General features: G+C 41.7%; 1 protein-coding gene across 2 annotated transcripts in view; it reads left to right on the forward strand.

Annotated features, from left to right (window-relative positions):
* The window catches only part of ARSB (arylsulfatase B), a 266,796-nt gene that overhangs the window by 167,140 nt on the left and 82,173 nt on the right, over positions 1-17,483 (forward strand). For both annotated transcript variants that reach the window (XM_066381697.1, XM_066381698.1), the window contains one exon: positions 10,342-10,412. In XM_066381697.1, the coding sequence (XP_066237794.1) occupies positions 10,342-10,412 (71 nt within the window). The remainder of the gene's footprint in view (positions 1-10,341; positions 10,413-17,483) is intronic.

The following is a 17,483-nucleotide window of genomic DNA, read 5'->3' on the forward strand; positions in this document are numbered from 1 at the left end:
TCAGAATTATGCTCGCCTCATAAAAGGAGCTTGGAAGTCTTCCTTCCTCTTGAATTTTTTGAAATAGTTTGAGAAGGATAGGAGTTATTTCTTCTTTGAATATTTGGTAGAATTCCGTTGTGAAGCCATCGGGCCCTGCACTTTTCTTTGTTGGGAGTTTTTTGATAACTGTTTCGATCTCATTTGGTGTAATCGGTCTGTTTAGGTTTTCTGATTCTTCCAGATTGATTTTTGGAAGATTGTATGTTTCAAGGAATTTGTCCATTTCATCTAGGTTGTCTAGTTTTTTGGCATACAGTTCTTCATAGTATTTTCTTACAATATTTTGTATTTCTGTTGTGTCAGTTGTTATTTCTTCTCTCTCATTTCTAATTTTATTTATTTGAGTCCTCTCTCTCTTTTTCTTGGTGAGTCTACTTAAAGGTTCATCAATCTTGTTTACCTTTTCAAAGAACCAGCTCCTAGTTTCATTGATCCTCTGTATTGTTTCTTTAGCCTCTATGTCATTTATTTCTGCTCTGATCTTTATTATTTCCTTCCTTCTACTACATTTGGGCTTTACTTGCTGTTCTTTTTCTAATTCTTTTAGATGCAGGGTTAAGTTGTTTATTTGAGCTTTTTCTAGCTTCTGAAAGTGTGCCTGTAGTGCTATGAACTTCCCTCTCAGCACTGCTTTCGCTGTGTCCCATAAATTTTGAGTTGTTGTATGCTCATTGTCATTTGTTTCTAGGAATTTTTTTATTTCTTCTTTGATCTCATTCTTAATCCATTCATTATTTAACACCCTGCTATTTAGTTTCCATGTGTTTGAGAATTTTTGAGCTTTTCTGTTGTGATTCATTTCTAGTTTCATGCCGTTGTGATCGGAGAAAGTGCTTGATATGATTTCAGTCTTCTTAAATTTGTTGAGAACACTTTTGTGCCCTAACATCTGGTCTATCCTAGAGAATGTACCATGAGCACTTGAAAAGAATGTATATTCTGCTGCTTTAGGGTGAAAGGATCTGAAGATATCTATAAATCGAGTTGATCTAGTGTTTCCAATAAGTCTGCTGTTTCTTTGTTAATTTTCTTTCTTGAGGCTCTATCTAGTGATGTTAGTGGGGTATTGAAATCCCCTACTATTATAGTATTGCTGTTGATCTCGCCCTTTATATATTGGGTGCTCCTATATTAGGTGCATAGATATTTATAATATTTATATCTTCCTGTTGGATTAATTCCTTTTTCATTATGTAGTGGCCTTCTTTATCTCTTACTATATCCTTTGTTTTATTTTTTTTATTTTTTTTCATTTTTCTGAAGCTGGAAACAGGGAGAGACAGTCAGACAGACTCCCGCATGCGCCCGACCGGGATCCACCCGGCACGCCCACCATGGGGCGATGCTCTGCCCATCCTGGGCGTCGCCATGTTGCTACCAGAGCCACTCTAGCGCCTGAGGCAGAGGCCACAGAGCCATCCCCAGCGCCCGGGCCATCTTTGCTCCAGTGGAGCCTCGGCTGCGGGAGGGGAAGAGAGAGACAGAGAGGAAAGTGCGGCGGAGGGGTGGAGAAGCAAATGGGCGCTTCTCCTGTGTGCCCTGGCCGGGAATCGAACCCGGGTCCTCCGCACGCTAGGCCGACGCTCTACCGCTGAGCCAACCGGCCAGGGCCTATATCCTTTGTTTTAAAGTCCAATTTGTCTGATATAAGTATTGCTACCCCAGCTTTTTTTTCATTTCCGTTTGCATGAAACGTTTTTTTCCATCCTTTTACCTTCAATCTATGTGTGTCTTTTGTTCTAAGGTATGTCTCTTGTAGAAAACATATGTATGGGTCCTGTTTTCTTATCCACGCAGCTACCCTATGTCTTTTGATTGGATCATTTAATCCATTTACATTTAAGGTTATTATTGATATGTAGTTGTTTATTGCCATTTTCTTCTTTAAAGGTGTATTCCTTTTTTTGCTGTATTCTTTTCCCACTTTGATCTGTTTACAACAGGCCCCTTAACATTTCCTGCAGCATTGGTTTGGTTGTAATGAATTCCTTGAGTTGTTTTTTGTCTGGGAAGCTTTTTATTTCTCCTTCGATTTTAAACGATAGCCTTGCTGGATAAAGTAGTCTTGGTTGTAGGTTCTTGTTCTGCATTACTTTGAATATTTCTTGCCATTCCCTTCTGGCCTCAAGTGTTTCTGTTGAGAAGTCAGATGTCATCCTTATGGGGGCTCCTTTGTAAGTGATAACTTTTTTTTCTCTTGCAGCTTTTAATATTTTCTCTTTATTGCTTAGCTTTGGTATTTTAATTATGATGTGTCTTGGTGTAGGTTTCTTTGGGTTTCTCTTTAATGGAGTCCTCTGTGCTTCTTGGATTTGTGAGAGTTTCTCTTGCATTAATTTAGGGAAGTTTTCAGCTATGATATGATTGAACAAAGTCTCTATCCCTTGTTCTTTTTCTTCTTCTTCAGGAACCCCTATGATGCGGATGTTATTTCTCTTCATGTTGTCACAGAGCTCTCTAAGAGTTTCCTCTGACTTTTTGAGTCTCTTTTCTCTTTTCTTCTCTGCTTTCATGCCTTCATTCCAGTTGTCCTCTAACTCGCTGATTCGATCCTCTGCTCTATCTATCCTGTTTTTAATTCCTTCCATTGTGGTCTTTATTTCTGATATTGTATTTGTCATCTCCAACTGATTCTTTTTTATACTTGCTATTTCTTTATTTAGGTTTTCATACTGACCCTCCATTGTTGTTCTAAGATCCCTAAGCATCCTTACAATCATTATTTTGAACTCTGCATCTGGAAGTTTGATTATTTTCATATCACTCAGTTCATCTCTCGAAGGTGTCTCTTGTGGTTTCATTTGGATTGCACTCCTTTGTCTTCTCATCCTCTCTTTTTGGGTGTTTTATTTATAGAGTTGGTTGAGTCTAGGCTTGGTGTTGTCTGCCTCCAGTTTTCAGTTGTGTTATTTCTAGGTCTTCTTGGGTTGGTATCAACTGTTATCTGTAATCCACTTTCGGATTTGGGCAGCTTTGAGGTCTTGATTTGTTTGTTTTCTTAACAGGTGATAGTCTTGTTTGCTGATCTCAGCAGGGGGCTTCCTTGAAACTGTATCCAGGAATGTGATGGGTGTAACCTGAGACTCTGAATGCCTCTTTAGCCAGCTAATCTCACTGGGGGCAGGGTGTTTTCTCAGCTTTAGTAGGGGGAGGTGTATCTCAGACCTCCATGGAGACCTGAGTTACTGCCCCTCCTCCCCACTTCTTGTTTTCAGCTGTGTGTTCTTGCGCTGATTGGAGCTGGATAGATGTCCAGAGATCTCTGATCCGGAAGCACTTCAGCTCTGTTTTGTGAAAGGTTCAGTCCCTCCCCATCTATGGCCGCCTCCAGCATGGATGAGTCAGCCCTTTTAGCTCGTCTCTTGCATTCCTTAGCCCCTCACAGTCTGTCCCTCTCCCTGTCCTCTCCACCTGGGAGATAAGCTGGTCCTTTCAATGCACCTCGCTCCCTGGTCGCCAGGCAAGTGGCTGTGAGCAGTAGTTTCTGCTCCCCTCCCTCCGAGATCCTCTCTGGGCTCTCAGCCCCACCCACCCCCCTCCGTTCCGGCAAGCAGAGGAGGTTCAGGGGCTCCCTACCAGGACTCCTGTGGTTTCTTCTTTGCTCCTTGGTTTTTGAGAGCCGTTCTTGCAGTTCAGAGTTGGTTACTCATGCTAATTTTTCCTAAATTGATTTGTATTCCAGTTTGGTGGTGAGAGCTGGGCGTCTGTGCATCCGCCTACTCCGCTGCCATCTTTTTCTCTCCTCAATTATCTCTTAGTTGGAGGAATTTATTCTTTAATAGGTTTCTCAGGATTCTTAGGATTCTTTCACATCTATTTAAAACATTTTCTGCAACCTTGAAAACTGAAAAACAGTTCAACTGATATAAAATTCTTGTCTCCTGGTCTCCCCGTGACTTTCTTGACTCCACTCTTGACTAGGTTTGTGTGCTGCTTTTGATAAGTTTGATGCCAACCTGATTTTAGGTCTTTTGCAAGTGAGTTGGTCCTTTTGCCTTGAGGCCCAAAAGATTTTTTATAATCATTATTATTATTATTTAAAGTCTACGACTTTTACTAGATGTGTCTCAAAGGTAGCCATGCTGGGTCAGTGTCCCCAGATACACAGTACGTTCTTTTAGTCTGTAAACATCGAGGTCTTTTATTTCAGAGATTTTTGAATTATAGTTTTAAATATTATGTTCCATTGTTTTGTGTTTCCTCTATAGATATTATTGAATCTTATTTTCATGTTCTGTTTCTATCAGTTTCTCTCTGATCCTTTTTACTTTTTAATTTTGAATTATTTATCTTTTCTCCTTTTATCTTTATTATGCTGCTTTCATATGCCTTCAGTTGTAGACTATCCCTTTGTTTCTGAGTGTTTTTTCTTTTAGTTTCTTCCCTTAGTTTACTATCTGAGTTTTTACATTTTGGATTCATGGTATTTTTTTTATATTGGCAGTTCTGATTTAATCATAATTAATTCATATTTGAATATCATGTTACAGTTTTTTCCTGCTTTTTTCCATCCATAGTAGAAGAATGTTTTCATTTGCTGAAAGCTTTAATATCTCATTTGCTCTTTTTTTAACTCCTGTGGTGACATTGTTTAACTGCTGGTCCTTTCTATTATTGTTATTGATGTTTACATATGTTAGCTTTTCCTGGACTCATAACAGCAGGTGATTTGTGGAGTGGAATTTGGATAGTTTATTTATTTCTCAGTTTAAGAGCACCTTCTTCTATTGCTACAGAGAAGTGTAGTTTCTTTAATCAGTGCTGTTCCTTTCTGTCTTTCCCTCTGATCCCATGATATCGTGTTGTTCCAGAAGAACCTTCATCTGTTGCCTCTTCTTCCTTTCCCTTTATCACCCACCTTCTAAAGACACCTGGTAGTCAATTGCTCCTCTCGAATCAGGGCCTGCTCCAGACTGCCACATTGATCCTGTCTTTTGCAAGCCACTTCCTTCAACTCCCTAGTTGCCAGCTCTCTGACCCCCCAGCTGTCAGACCTGAGTCTGCATCTTTCTGAGGTTTATTTTACTAGACACAATCTGGATGCCTTCTCTCTTTTGCACATCCCAGCCTGACTCTCCAGGGTGGGCACCAGCTCTGCCCTCTCTGGTCTCTCTGATAGACATTTCCCCACCCCCACCCAGGGTTTAAATACATGTTCAGGCTCCTGCTTATATTGTAGGTTTGATGTTGGTTGATTTTCCCATCTTTCATTTTCAGTATGGTTTTTTCAAAAGAATGTGTGGAGAAATTCAAATTTAGATGGCTACCAGTATTCTCTGCAAAGCTGGACACTCAGATGTTTTTGATCTCTCCCTCTGGTTTAGGAAAAAAGAGCACTGAAAACTGTAGATGAAGCATTATAAGTACGGTTAATGAAATAAAGAGGATAGGGAACTCCAACTAGTAGCTCCGTCTTTAAAGGCTGCCAAGTGACTATATGTTTTTAAGTTAAAGCAAAATGTTTAAAGAATGGTGAGTTACTTTATTCTTTTTTATTCCAAATTCACCCTTTTTGACAAAAGAGCATCTATCCTACACCCGTGTGTGTAGTGCTCTGCGGGCCATTTTAGATCTTTTTGTGGTAAGGTGCTGCGTTCTAGGACACTGCATATCATGCTAGTTTCTTCTGTTTACTCCTGAGTAGTCTGGTGTTTGCTGCCCGGTGGACAGAGGGAGGGATGCAGCTGGGGTGAGGGAGGAAGAGTGGGACCGCTCAGCTTTGAAAACAGCTAACTGGACACCATTCCCTTTGTGTGTGTGTGGCGCTGCCCGAGTCCTCTAACTAAAGATGGACAAAATGTATCTTTTTCTTCTTGCTTTAGGATCAGGTTTTAATTCTTATGATAGAATCCAAGAACCTGTTGTTCATCTCTTCAGCGTTGGCATTAGTGAAAATTCCCTTGGGATTTAGGCATTTGTCTTCCCTTTATTTTCCAGCACTGTTGCCAGTTTTCACCTCTTGTAACTCTTTATGACATTTATAATGGAAATTGGAATAAAAGCATGTTAGGCCCTGCTGGTCTGCCTAGATGCTAATCCAGAAGTTCTACCCATGGTTGCACAGTAATGAATAGGAAAAAGTTATATTAAGGGCATGATTCCATTCCTTTTTATAATGTTACTTCTTAAGTAGCCTACTTAAAGTTTTTAATAAGATTACTTAATGTACATGAAAAATTTTCTCATATATAATAACTCTATATCAAATAAATTCCCCCATCAAATATAGTCACAATTTTATCATTCCCATGCCTACACTTGTTATTTACAGTAATGTTTATATGTTGAAATGGTTTTTTAAGGAGCATGGAATTTACATAAACCCAGTATCACTCACACCAACATAACAAAGAACAAAGTACTGTAACAGATTAATTAATAGTATAATGGTTAAAAATGTGAACTCTGTGGTTAGATCTAGTTCAAATCCTACCTCCTCCATTTATTTTTTTGTGTGATCTTGGGCAAGTTACTTAACATCTCGAAGCATCAGTTTCCTCATGTGTAAAAAGCACTATTAATGGCACCTGCCTCACGTGCACTGACCTGAGGGTTTAGTGGAAGGGTATGTGTAGAACCTGCAGCACAGGCCTGGAGCCGGCTCTGAGCTTGACGTGAAGACGATGAAGGTGGTGGCGATGCTTACAAAGGGCTAGCAGGATGGACGTTGTGCGTATTTCTTGAATTTTTTAAATTAGTAACTTCTTTTGTCAAAATTTCATTTCAGAAAATATTGCCCAGGCTATTTCTACTTCTAAAAATTTGATACCATCTTACAGGGTGTGTCTTTTTATGACAGATAGTCAGCAGCTAGTGGCAAAAGAAGTATGGAATGTAATAGCATTTCATTTATTTATGGGAAATGTTTTACTGCCCCGCCCTTCAACTAGTTGGAAAATGAAAGTAAAAATATTGGAAACTCTATTTATAAATGGACAGTGCTGTGATCTCAGTGTCTGGAACTGTAGACTTTTAGAAAATATTTATAGCATATTGGAGACTAGTCACTGACCAGCTTCTAATTTTAGTTTTATCTAAATTAATCCAGAAAATATGAAATTTTTAGTAAATTAAAATTGAATATGGAAATGTATCAGTCTTTAAGACAAGAGGATAGAGAAAAACAGTTAACTCTTAATAGAAGCATTTGAAGTCAGTGGAGATATTTGTTAACGGTGCCTTAATAATAAACTAAATGAGTAAAAGTATAATATATTCAAGGAGATACTGAGGCTGTGTCTGCATTTCACTAAGAAGACGATTTACTATAGTGGTTAGGAGTGGGGAATTCGTGAGTCAGTCTGCTTGAGTTCTAAACCCAGTTCTATCACCTGCTTAATTAACCATGTGATCTTGTAATTCACCTAACTGCAGTGTGATAAGGTTGTATCTATATCATAGTGTCAAAAATTAAATGAGATAATGCATTTAAAATGGTACATAATAAATGCTAACCATTATTATTCTAACTATCCTAGCCAAAAACCCTCAAAATAACTCCAGTTTGATTATTACAGACATGCATGAAACATGTCTATTTCACTGGTGTAGAGGTAGGTCTCTGTCATTAAGTGGTCATTGTGAACTGTATGCCTTAGCCATTAATGTTATGCTGGGCAGGAGGTGAGCATTGTGCAGTAAGGATCCTTGAAAAGTCCCATAGGTGCCTACCTTTTTTTTTTTTTTTTTTTTTTTGCATTTTTCTGAAGCTGGAAATGGGGAGGCAGTCAGACAGACTCCTGCATGTGCCCGACCAGGATCTACCCACTAGGGGGCGATGTTCTGCCCATCTGGGGTGTCGCTTTATTGCAACCAGAGCCATTCTAGCACCTGAGGCAGAGGCCATGGAGCCATCCTCAGCGCCCGGGCCAACTCTGGTCCAATGGAGCCTTAGCTGCGGGAGGGGAAGAGAGAGACAGAGAGGAAGGAGAGGGGGAGGGGTGGAGAAGCAGATGGGCGCTTCTCCTGTGTGCCCTGGCCAGGAATCGAACCCTGGATTCCCGTACCTTATAGGGGCTAATTCCAGAGCTCTCCTTTGTTCCTGTCCACTTGGATCCCAAACAGTGGCCATAAAGACACCTCTTACCTTGGTTCACCTAAAAACAAGGACCTTGTGTGATTGTTGAAAAATCACATACTATAAACATTACCAATCATTATTCAAAGGTTTCATTTCACAAATGGAATCAGCAGTCCAGTGAAGATAGTGTTACTCATACAGCCAAACTATGTCATTTGCCTAAATCTAAAAATAAGGAAAATTCCTAGATAACAGATTGCAATAAATATATATATCTTTTTTTCATGTAACCCATAATGAGTAGACTTAGCTATATTTGACACTGATACTTTTCTAAAAAGAGACTCACATGGGAGAGAGTATCATAACATGTCTTAGAAATTAAAATTACAGCTATATCAATGTGTTTCATAAGGAGAACTCTTGCCAGCAAGAATGGATAGTAATATTAATGTCCATTGTATCTATGTATTATTCTCGTATCTGCACCTCAGGTTGTAGTCTTGTTTATGTGGGGTTTTCTTTTCATGTCTGCAGAATCAGAATATGCATTTTGTGATGAAAGTTGATGTTTTAAGTGACCAGTTTATTTAGCCTTTAACATATACCAGGCACTGTGCTGATGGCTTTATACATATGTTGCCTCATTTAATTCTCATAACAACCCTTAAGTCAGTACTTTTATCCACAGTCTGCTAGTGAGAAAACCAAGGCCCAAAAACAGCCAGTAGATTGTGTATTTGAGATGCACACTCTGAAAGGCTGAGCTCTTAAACACAGTGCTGTTCTGCATAGGAGAAAGCGAGGCCTTCAGAACTGGGCAGAAGTAAGACCATAAACTGTTGAAGCAATTAACACTATCCACTTTGTAGTGCTTTGGTTGTATGGAAATGAATCTTTGGAATAATAAAATACAATAATATTTGTAGCATTATATATAAGTACATGTAGAAGCATATAGAAGATAGAAGCTAACTTATGTTGTAATATAGCAATAACCAATCCCGTAAGTATTTTATGAGTTTAATGAGGCCTCATTTTATTCTGTAAGACTGTGGTGATCACATATTTGATATTGTTAAAAATTGTGTTATGAGCATGCAAAACACTTTTTTTTCATACAACCCACTTTGGTACATATACTTTCGAGGAAGAAATTGTATCATATTCTAAAACTTTTGTTCTGCAAATGATACTATCAAGAAAGCAAAAAGACAATCCATGGAATTGGAGAAAATATTAATAAATTATACATCTAATGAGGGACTCGCACCAGAAAATAAAAAATAATGGTGATGATAGTTGAAGTTTCTTTGTTTTGTTTTTAATTAATTTAATTTTGTTTTACTATTTCCTTACTTGGCAAATACAATAATGCCAATCACAACTCAGGTATTTTTGAAATTATATGGTCCTTATAATCCTAAACCACTGCTGTAGACCACTAGCTGTGAGTTTGGGGTGTGAGTATATTGAGCCACCTGAAAACATGGTCTCTTTATTACATCAGGAGCCTGAACTGGTTGTTCAGGTATGTACAAATCCCAAGGTGATAACAGTACTTGGCAACTTTCTACTGGATTATCAGGTGGTCTACAGGTCTATCCCAATGACTGAGATCGTATCTAATACCTTCCATAAGGCTGAGTATATACTAACAAAATGACCTGGATATTTCATACCCCACATACATTTGATGGTTTTTATGCTCCCCATTTTTAAAGAACATTATTTTGAGAGTCATACAACCATTATTTGGCCAATAACATACTATGTGCCTTCCACATCTGTAACATGAGGAGGTTGGACTGAGTGTTCTCCAAGTTTTTTTTTCAGCACTGTTGTAGTGTGTGATTGTATTTGCATGTACCCTCTTTTTTTAATGTTGAAGAGGTATGTATATTTCACATGTATTTGTATTAAATGACTTCTAGCCATGTGGCCAATTGGGACATGGAAGACATTAGTTTTTCTCACTTATTTGCTGCTGTTGAACTACAGCCACATTGTCTATTGCAAAAGGTCAGAAGACTCACTTTTTAAATATGCTTGACATTGACGTTCTTATATAAATGTTCAGTCATTGTTATAATGTAGATAAATGATGACTACTTGAAGATAGGTGCACCAACCACAGAGTTTGGAGATCTCTGAATTCTTGACATAGTTGTTAACTGGCAGGTTTGTTATTTCCTACAAGTATAAGGATAGGAAGTATTAAAATCATCCATATGTATTTGAGAGAGAAAATTAATGTTTCCTAAAAAATTCTTTTCTAGTGAAGGAAGCCCGTCTCCCAGAGTGGAGCTGCTGCACAACATCGACCCTGCCTTCGTGGACATTTCCCCGTGTGAGTGCCCTGTTCATTGCTGCCGACTGCATCTGTCTGGTTCCCAAAGACAGTTTTATTACCTAGCGTGTCTCTAGCCTTGCTTTCTCTTTTCCCCTGTGAACTTTCCATGGAGGTAAGCACTCTCCCGAGCACCTGGAGTCCCGGTCTCACTGGCGTTGGTGCCCCGGAGGCTGGGTTCTGTTCTCAGCTCTGCAACTTGCTAACTGTATGGCCTGTGAGGTTTTCACTCTCCGTGCCTCAGCTTTTGCATTTGTGATGGGAGAACCCATCGACCTCAGAGGTTCCTTTTCACTGTAAATGTCATATTGTTGTTTCCTTCTTCCAGAAAACCCGAGGTCAAATTAACCATCATATTATCTAATCGAGCTAGCCAGGTGCTGCCCAGCACTCACTGTATCTCACAGGTACGACTTACTGAGCAACCGTGGAAGTAACTTAGCATGGTTCTGTCTCTGCTTGAATGAACCCATAGGTAGCTCTATGAATTCTTCAGGGAAAGAGGCCATTTCATGCTCTCAGATCCCAGCGGGCTGTGGTGGTCCTGTATAACACCATGCTAGCGGCCCTGGGGTTTGAGCCTGGAAGGCATTACCTGTTACACCCTTTGCCCAAGTTCTATCATAATGCCTCATCTTGAGACAGACTTCAGGAAATAGTGCTCTTACATTTCCTTCCTTCACTTGGGTGCTCACAACCCCTCCTTTCTAAACATAGTGCTGCCCTTACTCAGGCTTTCCTCACATCTTTGTCCTCTCCAGTCTATGCTAACGAGGTTTCCTTGCTCAGAGAATGATCCCCCAGTGGCATCAGGCATCTGAGACCCAGCTCACTTCACCAGCCTCACTCCAGGCTCCCTTGCCATGTTCTCACCCTTCTAGACACTTGCCATTTCCAAACATGCAGATAATTGTACTTTATGTCCTAAAAATGCTTTTCCCTTTGCCTGAAACAACTTTCCCTGCCTCTCCACAATTTTTGCTCATCCCTGAAAACCCAGCCCAAATGTCCCATCTCTGTGCCTGCTCTCCAGGAGACCCAGGAAGAAGCAGTCACCCTTCCTCTGTTCACCCTTCGCAGTGTCTCTGGTTAGCATCCATTGAATTCTCTTGTAAGAGCTTTTCTTTCCCACTAGGCTGAGAGCTCCTGGAAGTCAGTCTCTCTGTCTTACGAATCTTTCCGTCCTCATAAGTTAACACAAAGACCCAGCACTTAAGCACGCCTAATGATTACTTGATGACTGAGTGGAGACGAGTTGGAATGGAATAAAGACCAAAGTGGACTTAGAAAGGAGAAGTCGCTGAGACAAGTAGAAATGGCTACATTATGGAAAATTTTCTATTTCTGATGGTGTAAATTTTTGTGAATGAGAGAGGCAGAGGTAATTATATGTCCAGTATGGTAACCACTAGCCATATGTGGCTATTGAACACTTGAAATGTGGCTAATTGTGGGTTGAAATGTGCTATAAATATTAAAAACACATAAGATTTTGAAGACTTAATATGAAAAAGTAGAATATATCATATTTACTACTTGTTGAAATGGCATACTTTGTATATGTTGAGTTAAACGTATTATTAATATGAATTTTACCTGTTTCTTTTTCCTTTTTAATGTGGCTAATAGAAAACTTTTAATTACCTATGTTTCTCTTGGCCTAGAGGAATTATTATAGAAGGTGATAGGAAATGAGCCTGACCAGTGGTAGCACACTGGATAAAGCATCAGCCTGGAACACTGAGGTCCCTGGTCCGAAGCCCTGAGGTCACTGGCTCTAAGCTTGGGCTCATCAGCCCTGGCTTGGTGGCTTGAGTTGGGGGACTCAACCCTATATCCCAAAGCTTGCCAACTTGAGCCCAAAAGTCACTGGCATGAGCAAGGGGACAGTGGCTTGGCCCCAGGCAAGGCACATATGAGAAGCTCAGTGTACAACTGAAGTGACAGCAGCTACGAGCTGATGCTTCTCTCCTTCCTGTCTTTTCTCTCTGTCTCAACAACAACAGTAAAAAGTGCTGGGAGATGATTTGATCAGCTACATAAGAGAACCACAGACTGTGATAGTTCCTGTGAGGCCACTGATCGTGGCTGTTAAACTGTTCTCTGCCCCAGTACACCTAAGGGCTATGACATGTTCCATTCCGTAACTGGATCACTAGAGCAGTGATTCTTACCCAAGGGCCAGTGCTATAAGAATCTCTCAGAAGGAAATGAGGAGAAGCAGGGATGGCTTTTAAAATTTCTGAGTAATTTTATGCACTGCATAAACCCAATATAACATTCAGCAATATGCTGATATGCTGCCCACATTATGATTGTAAACTGTTCTTACCCACTAACTTCATCTATAAATGAAACGCCCCGAGCCCCCTTCACTCACCAAGATATATTTTGCCTTGCTGTCAGAATTGGGAGCTTATGAATTCTATTCCTATGTCACCTGGCCATAGTGCTGCTTACTGTGATTTTCACTGTCTTCCCTAAAGTGTCCCTAGCTCTGGTGTAAAAGTTAACAAAGGCATGGAAATCAGAATAAAGAATTATGTTAGCTTTGCCACCCATAGACCATAAAGTCTTGAGCAAGGCCCTTCACTTTGTTTGGAGTTGGTTTCACACATATAAACTGGTGTACTTATTAAGACCCTTGTTGCTGTCACAGATTCCGGGACGCTTTCTCCTTCTGCCCCACCTTCCCCACTTCTGGAAGCCGCTCCAGGCTTTCCCTGCTAGCTTGGGCCTCTTGCTCTGATTTCTGTGTATAGTAAGGGACAATGTCAGGTCTTGACATCAATGTAGAACTACATTCACAATTTGACCACAAAAACTGGACAGCATCCTGTGCTGTCTATGCCTGCAAGCAGCAAAATGCCGCCTCTTGCTCATACATGGGCAACACTAGGGGCCTTTTCTCCCAGTTTTCATACTTTATGTTAATGGTCACATAGACAGACTGTAAAAACCATGAAAAAATAAGCCCCAAGTAAAGCAAGCAGTAATTGTGTTCCCCAGACCTCCTTGATAGACAAATATATTTCTGAACCACCCATCTCTGGGTTTAGCCCATCCTGACTTCCCCTGTGAGTCCCAGGCACCGGCTCTTCTTGCTGTTTCTTGGGGCTCCTGCCTTCCTGGCAAGTTCTCTTTCATTGTTTCACTGGTCACTGGTCCTCTCGGTGCCTCAAATCAGCTGCCATTTTCCTCCCCCACCCCCTGCCCCATGGACAGTGTCACACGTGTGGCTGCAGCTGCTTTCCTGTGTGCTTTGAGAACACTTTTTATTCATCTTAAGGGGCTTTGTTCTGAGATAATCTTGGCAGACATGTTTTGGGCTCTGTTCACTCTGACCTTTTTGTCTTGTCTCCTTCCTAAGAATAAACCCTAAGGATTATTGACTCCACTGTGTCTTGAAGATATTTCTTTCTAGCAGGCTGACCTACAATTGGGGTCTTTCTCTGGCAGTGCCAGCTGGGCTGTGAGGAAACCTGTGAGAGAGCCGACAGGAATGGGAGAGGGCCGTTTAAGCTGACTTATGGGGAAGCCCAGAAACATCCAAAGTGATGGGGAGCACCCGTGATCCCAAGTTAGGCCCCGGGATGCTGTGGATGTAGGTTAGCCCAGTGTAGTTCTGAAGAGCTCCAACTCCAACTTCCGTGCTTCCTCGATGTTCTCGCTAGCCTGCCGCAGACCAGGAGTAAAACTTATTTCAAAGGCATTAGCTTAACGCACAGGCCTCAGGCTTGATCTGGGCTGTTCTGAGGTAATGACCCTACTCCATCTGCAGCCACAACTCACATTGGCAGTCAGATGTGGCATTCTGTGCATTGTTAGCCTTCTCACGTACATCTGGTTGTGTAGTGTGCAATATATACCTGACACACATGCACACATACAAAGACTCAGATTCTGCTGATAGAGCTTGATTATAGCTGAAGGGCACTGACAGATGTTAGCATTTTCCACACCACCAAAGGCCGTCTTCAAAGTGATTCTGTCCAGCTCTGTTACTATTTCATTTAAAGGGCCTCCTCTCTTTAAAGGTTATAATGAGATGTTATTTCTACTCGTGATTACAGGGTAAAAGAGCACTCCTCCCTCCCTCTCCTCTCTCGCGCATGATCATTATCTGTAGTGAAATTGCCAAATCTATACTCGAGGTCCGAGAGTTGTCCAGATTTGCATGCTTGGAGCCACCATTTCCCTCTTTAGAGAAATATTCAAGTGTATTTCTTGATATTAGGGTGCCATTTCCAAGATAACTTATTCAGTAGATGCTGGCTGTCTGCTCACAACGTGCTAGGAACTGTTGTAGGGACTAGAGGTCAGTAGGCTGTAAGCCTTGGCAGAAACTGGTCTGGAACAGGGCATGAACACAGCCTCTGGCTTCCCTGCCTGACAGCTGTTTGTGGTTTCCAACTGCCCACAGCTGCAGGCAGACTCCTTGGCCTGCCTCCTGCCGTCTCGCGGCCGGAGCACCCCTCAGCGCTGCTGCAGTGCCTTCCGTCACCATCAGCTTCCTCTGCTTCTCTGGTCCTTGTTTAGGGCCCAATTCACATTCCTACTTTTCCTTGACTCCCCCAAAGTTGAGTCCCTTGAGTTTCTCTGGAGCATCATAGGACACTGAGCTCTTGCTGCCTCATAATGTAATTATTCATATTTATATGTCTTCCCTACTCAGAGCCATAAGCCCCAAGGAAGGCAGATTTCATCTGTCCAGCTCTCTCGATGCCTTACGTATCAGAGATTTTATACATGCTGAAAAAATGCATGCTAATAAATCAATTGTTTCAGTAGGCTATCATCCACTGATTGAATTAGAATAATTCTAGCAAGAGGAATAACATCATACAGTATTTTCAAAGCACTTTCATTTCTTTCTGTACATATTTGAGAAGTAGCAATGCAGAGGCAACTTTCTACCATTCTGCCTGAAATCAGATATTGAACAGAGTCAAGAAAAAGTTAGGTGGGATTTATGAGGCACACCGACACTCAGTGATGAGATTGCTCATCATTGCATACAATGCCAGAGGGTAGAAGGTACTTGGTGTTCAGTTCATTCATCCTCTTTATAATCTAAAAGGAGAAATTGAGGCATTGGTCACACACAGCTAATAAATAACAGAGCTGGAAGCCAGGGCTTTCCAGGTCCCAGCCTCAGACATAAGTCATGTCCTACTGAATACAGCAGTCCCCATGCTTCCTCTTCTGCACTGGTTCTGCAGGAAAAGGGCACCCAGACCTTAGCTATGGCCAGGCCAGTCAAATAATGACATGTTGATAAAGCATTATACACTTAAATGAGGCTGGAAAAATGAGTCTACAGTGACACTAGCCTTGTGGTTTCACATAGCTAGATGATAGCAGTTTCTATTTGGGTTTTTTTCTTTTACCCAAAGCTTTTTTTAAAAGGATTAATTTATTTTTAATTGGATACAGTATTATGTCAGTTTCAGGTGTACAACATAGTAATTCAACATTTATGTACTTTACAAAATGATCACCGCAGTAAGTCTAGTAACCATCTGTTACCATACGTAGTTATTACGATGTTATTGACTCTATTCCTTATGCTGTATATTATATCTTTATGACTTAGCAGCTTCTATTTGTGAAGCTAGTTATAGAAACCTCTCAGTGCCTTGTAGTAATTACATTTGAGGTTGTTGATGGAATAAGGGAGCAAGGTGTAGAGACAGGGCAGTGTAGCCTCATGGAGCATGCAGAGTTATGGAGTTTCCAGAAGGCTTGGGTTTCAATCCCAGCTTTGATTTGTTACCTGCGAGCCTATGGATAATTTCATTGAGTTCTGTTTCATCACCTATAAATTGAGGGCAAATACTGTCAATATGTCTAAACAGTAGTCAACAGAAATTATATTCTGGCTGTTGGGATTGGAAGGGGCGAATATGTGTACTTTTATTTTCTGTATTTCTACAGGTTTAATTTTTCGTAATGAGAACATGTAATTTTCATTATCAGAATGATAATGGTGCATGCCCTCAATTACAGAGTCTGAGCACAGATAACTCTGCTCCTTTTTCATGTTCAAATTCTGCCTCCTTCATTTTGGGGAGTGCTAAAGTGTGTTTGGAAATGTGGCTTTTTGATGCCAAAGGCAGTCTCCCAAGTGCCATGGCCCATCCCCCCTGCTTCATGGTACATCTCAAGTAACAGACCCCAAACCTTCCCTGTTAACATTCAGTGCTGGCGTACTGGCTTTTATCCTGAGAAAATAGATAAAACAAACCAAATCCACAGCACTTTAAAAACACTAGTTAAGGCCCTGGCCGGTTGGCTCAGTGGTAGAGCGTCGGCCTAGCGTGCGGAGGACCCGGGTTCGATTCCCGGCCAGGGCACACAGGAGAAGCGCCCATTTGCTTCTCCACCCCTCCGCCGCGCTTTCCTCTCTGTCTCTCTCTTCCTCTCCCGCAGCCAAGGCTCCATTGGAGCAAAGATGGCCCGGGCGCTGGGGTTGGCTCCTTGGCCTCTGCCCCAGGCGCTAGAGTGGCTCTGGTCGCGACAGAGCGATGCCCCGGAGGGGCAGAGCATCGCCCCCTGGTGGGCAGAGCGTCGCCCCATGGTGGGCGTGCCGGGTGGATCCCGGTCGGGCGCATGCGGGAGTCTGTCTGACTGTCTCTCCCTGTTTCCAGCTTCAGAAAAATGAAAAAAAACAAAAAAAAAACAAAAACACTAGTTAAGGCCCTGGCCAGTTGGCTCAGCAGTAGAGCATCGGCCTAGCGTGCGGAGAACCCGGGTTCGATTCCCGGCCAGGGCACACAGGAGAAGTGCCCATTTGCTTCTCCACTCCTCCCCCTCTCCTTCCTCTCTGTCTCTCTCTTCCCCTCCCGCAGCCAAGGCTCCATTGGAGCAAAGATGGCCCGGGCGCTGGGGATGGCTCTGTGGCCTCTGCCTCAGGCGCTAGAGTGGCTCTGGTCGCAACATGGCGACGCCCAGGATGGGCAGAGCGTCGCCCCTGGTGGGCGTGCCGGGTGGATCCCAGTCGGGCGCATGCGGGAGTCTGTCTGACTATCTCTCCCTGTTTCCAGCTTCAGAAAAAAAAACAAAAACAAA

This window comes from Saccopteryx leptura, chromosome 4, assembly GCF_036850995.1.
Source record: "Saccopteryx leptura isolate mSacLep1 chromosome 4, mSacLep1_pri_phased_curated, whole genome shotgun sequence".
Classification (NCBI taxonomy): domain Eukaryota; kingdom Metazoa; phylum Chordata; class Mammalia; order Chiroptera; family Emballonuridae; genus Saccopteryx; species Saccopteryx leptura.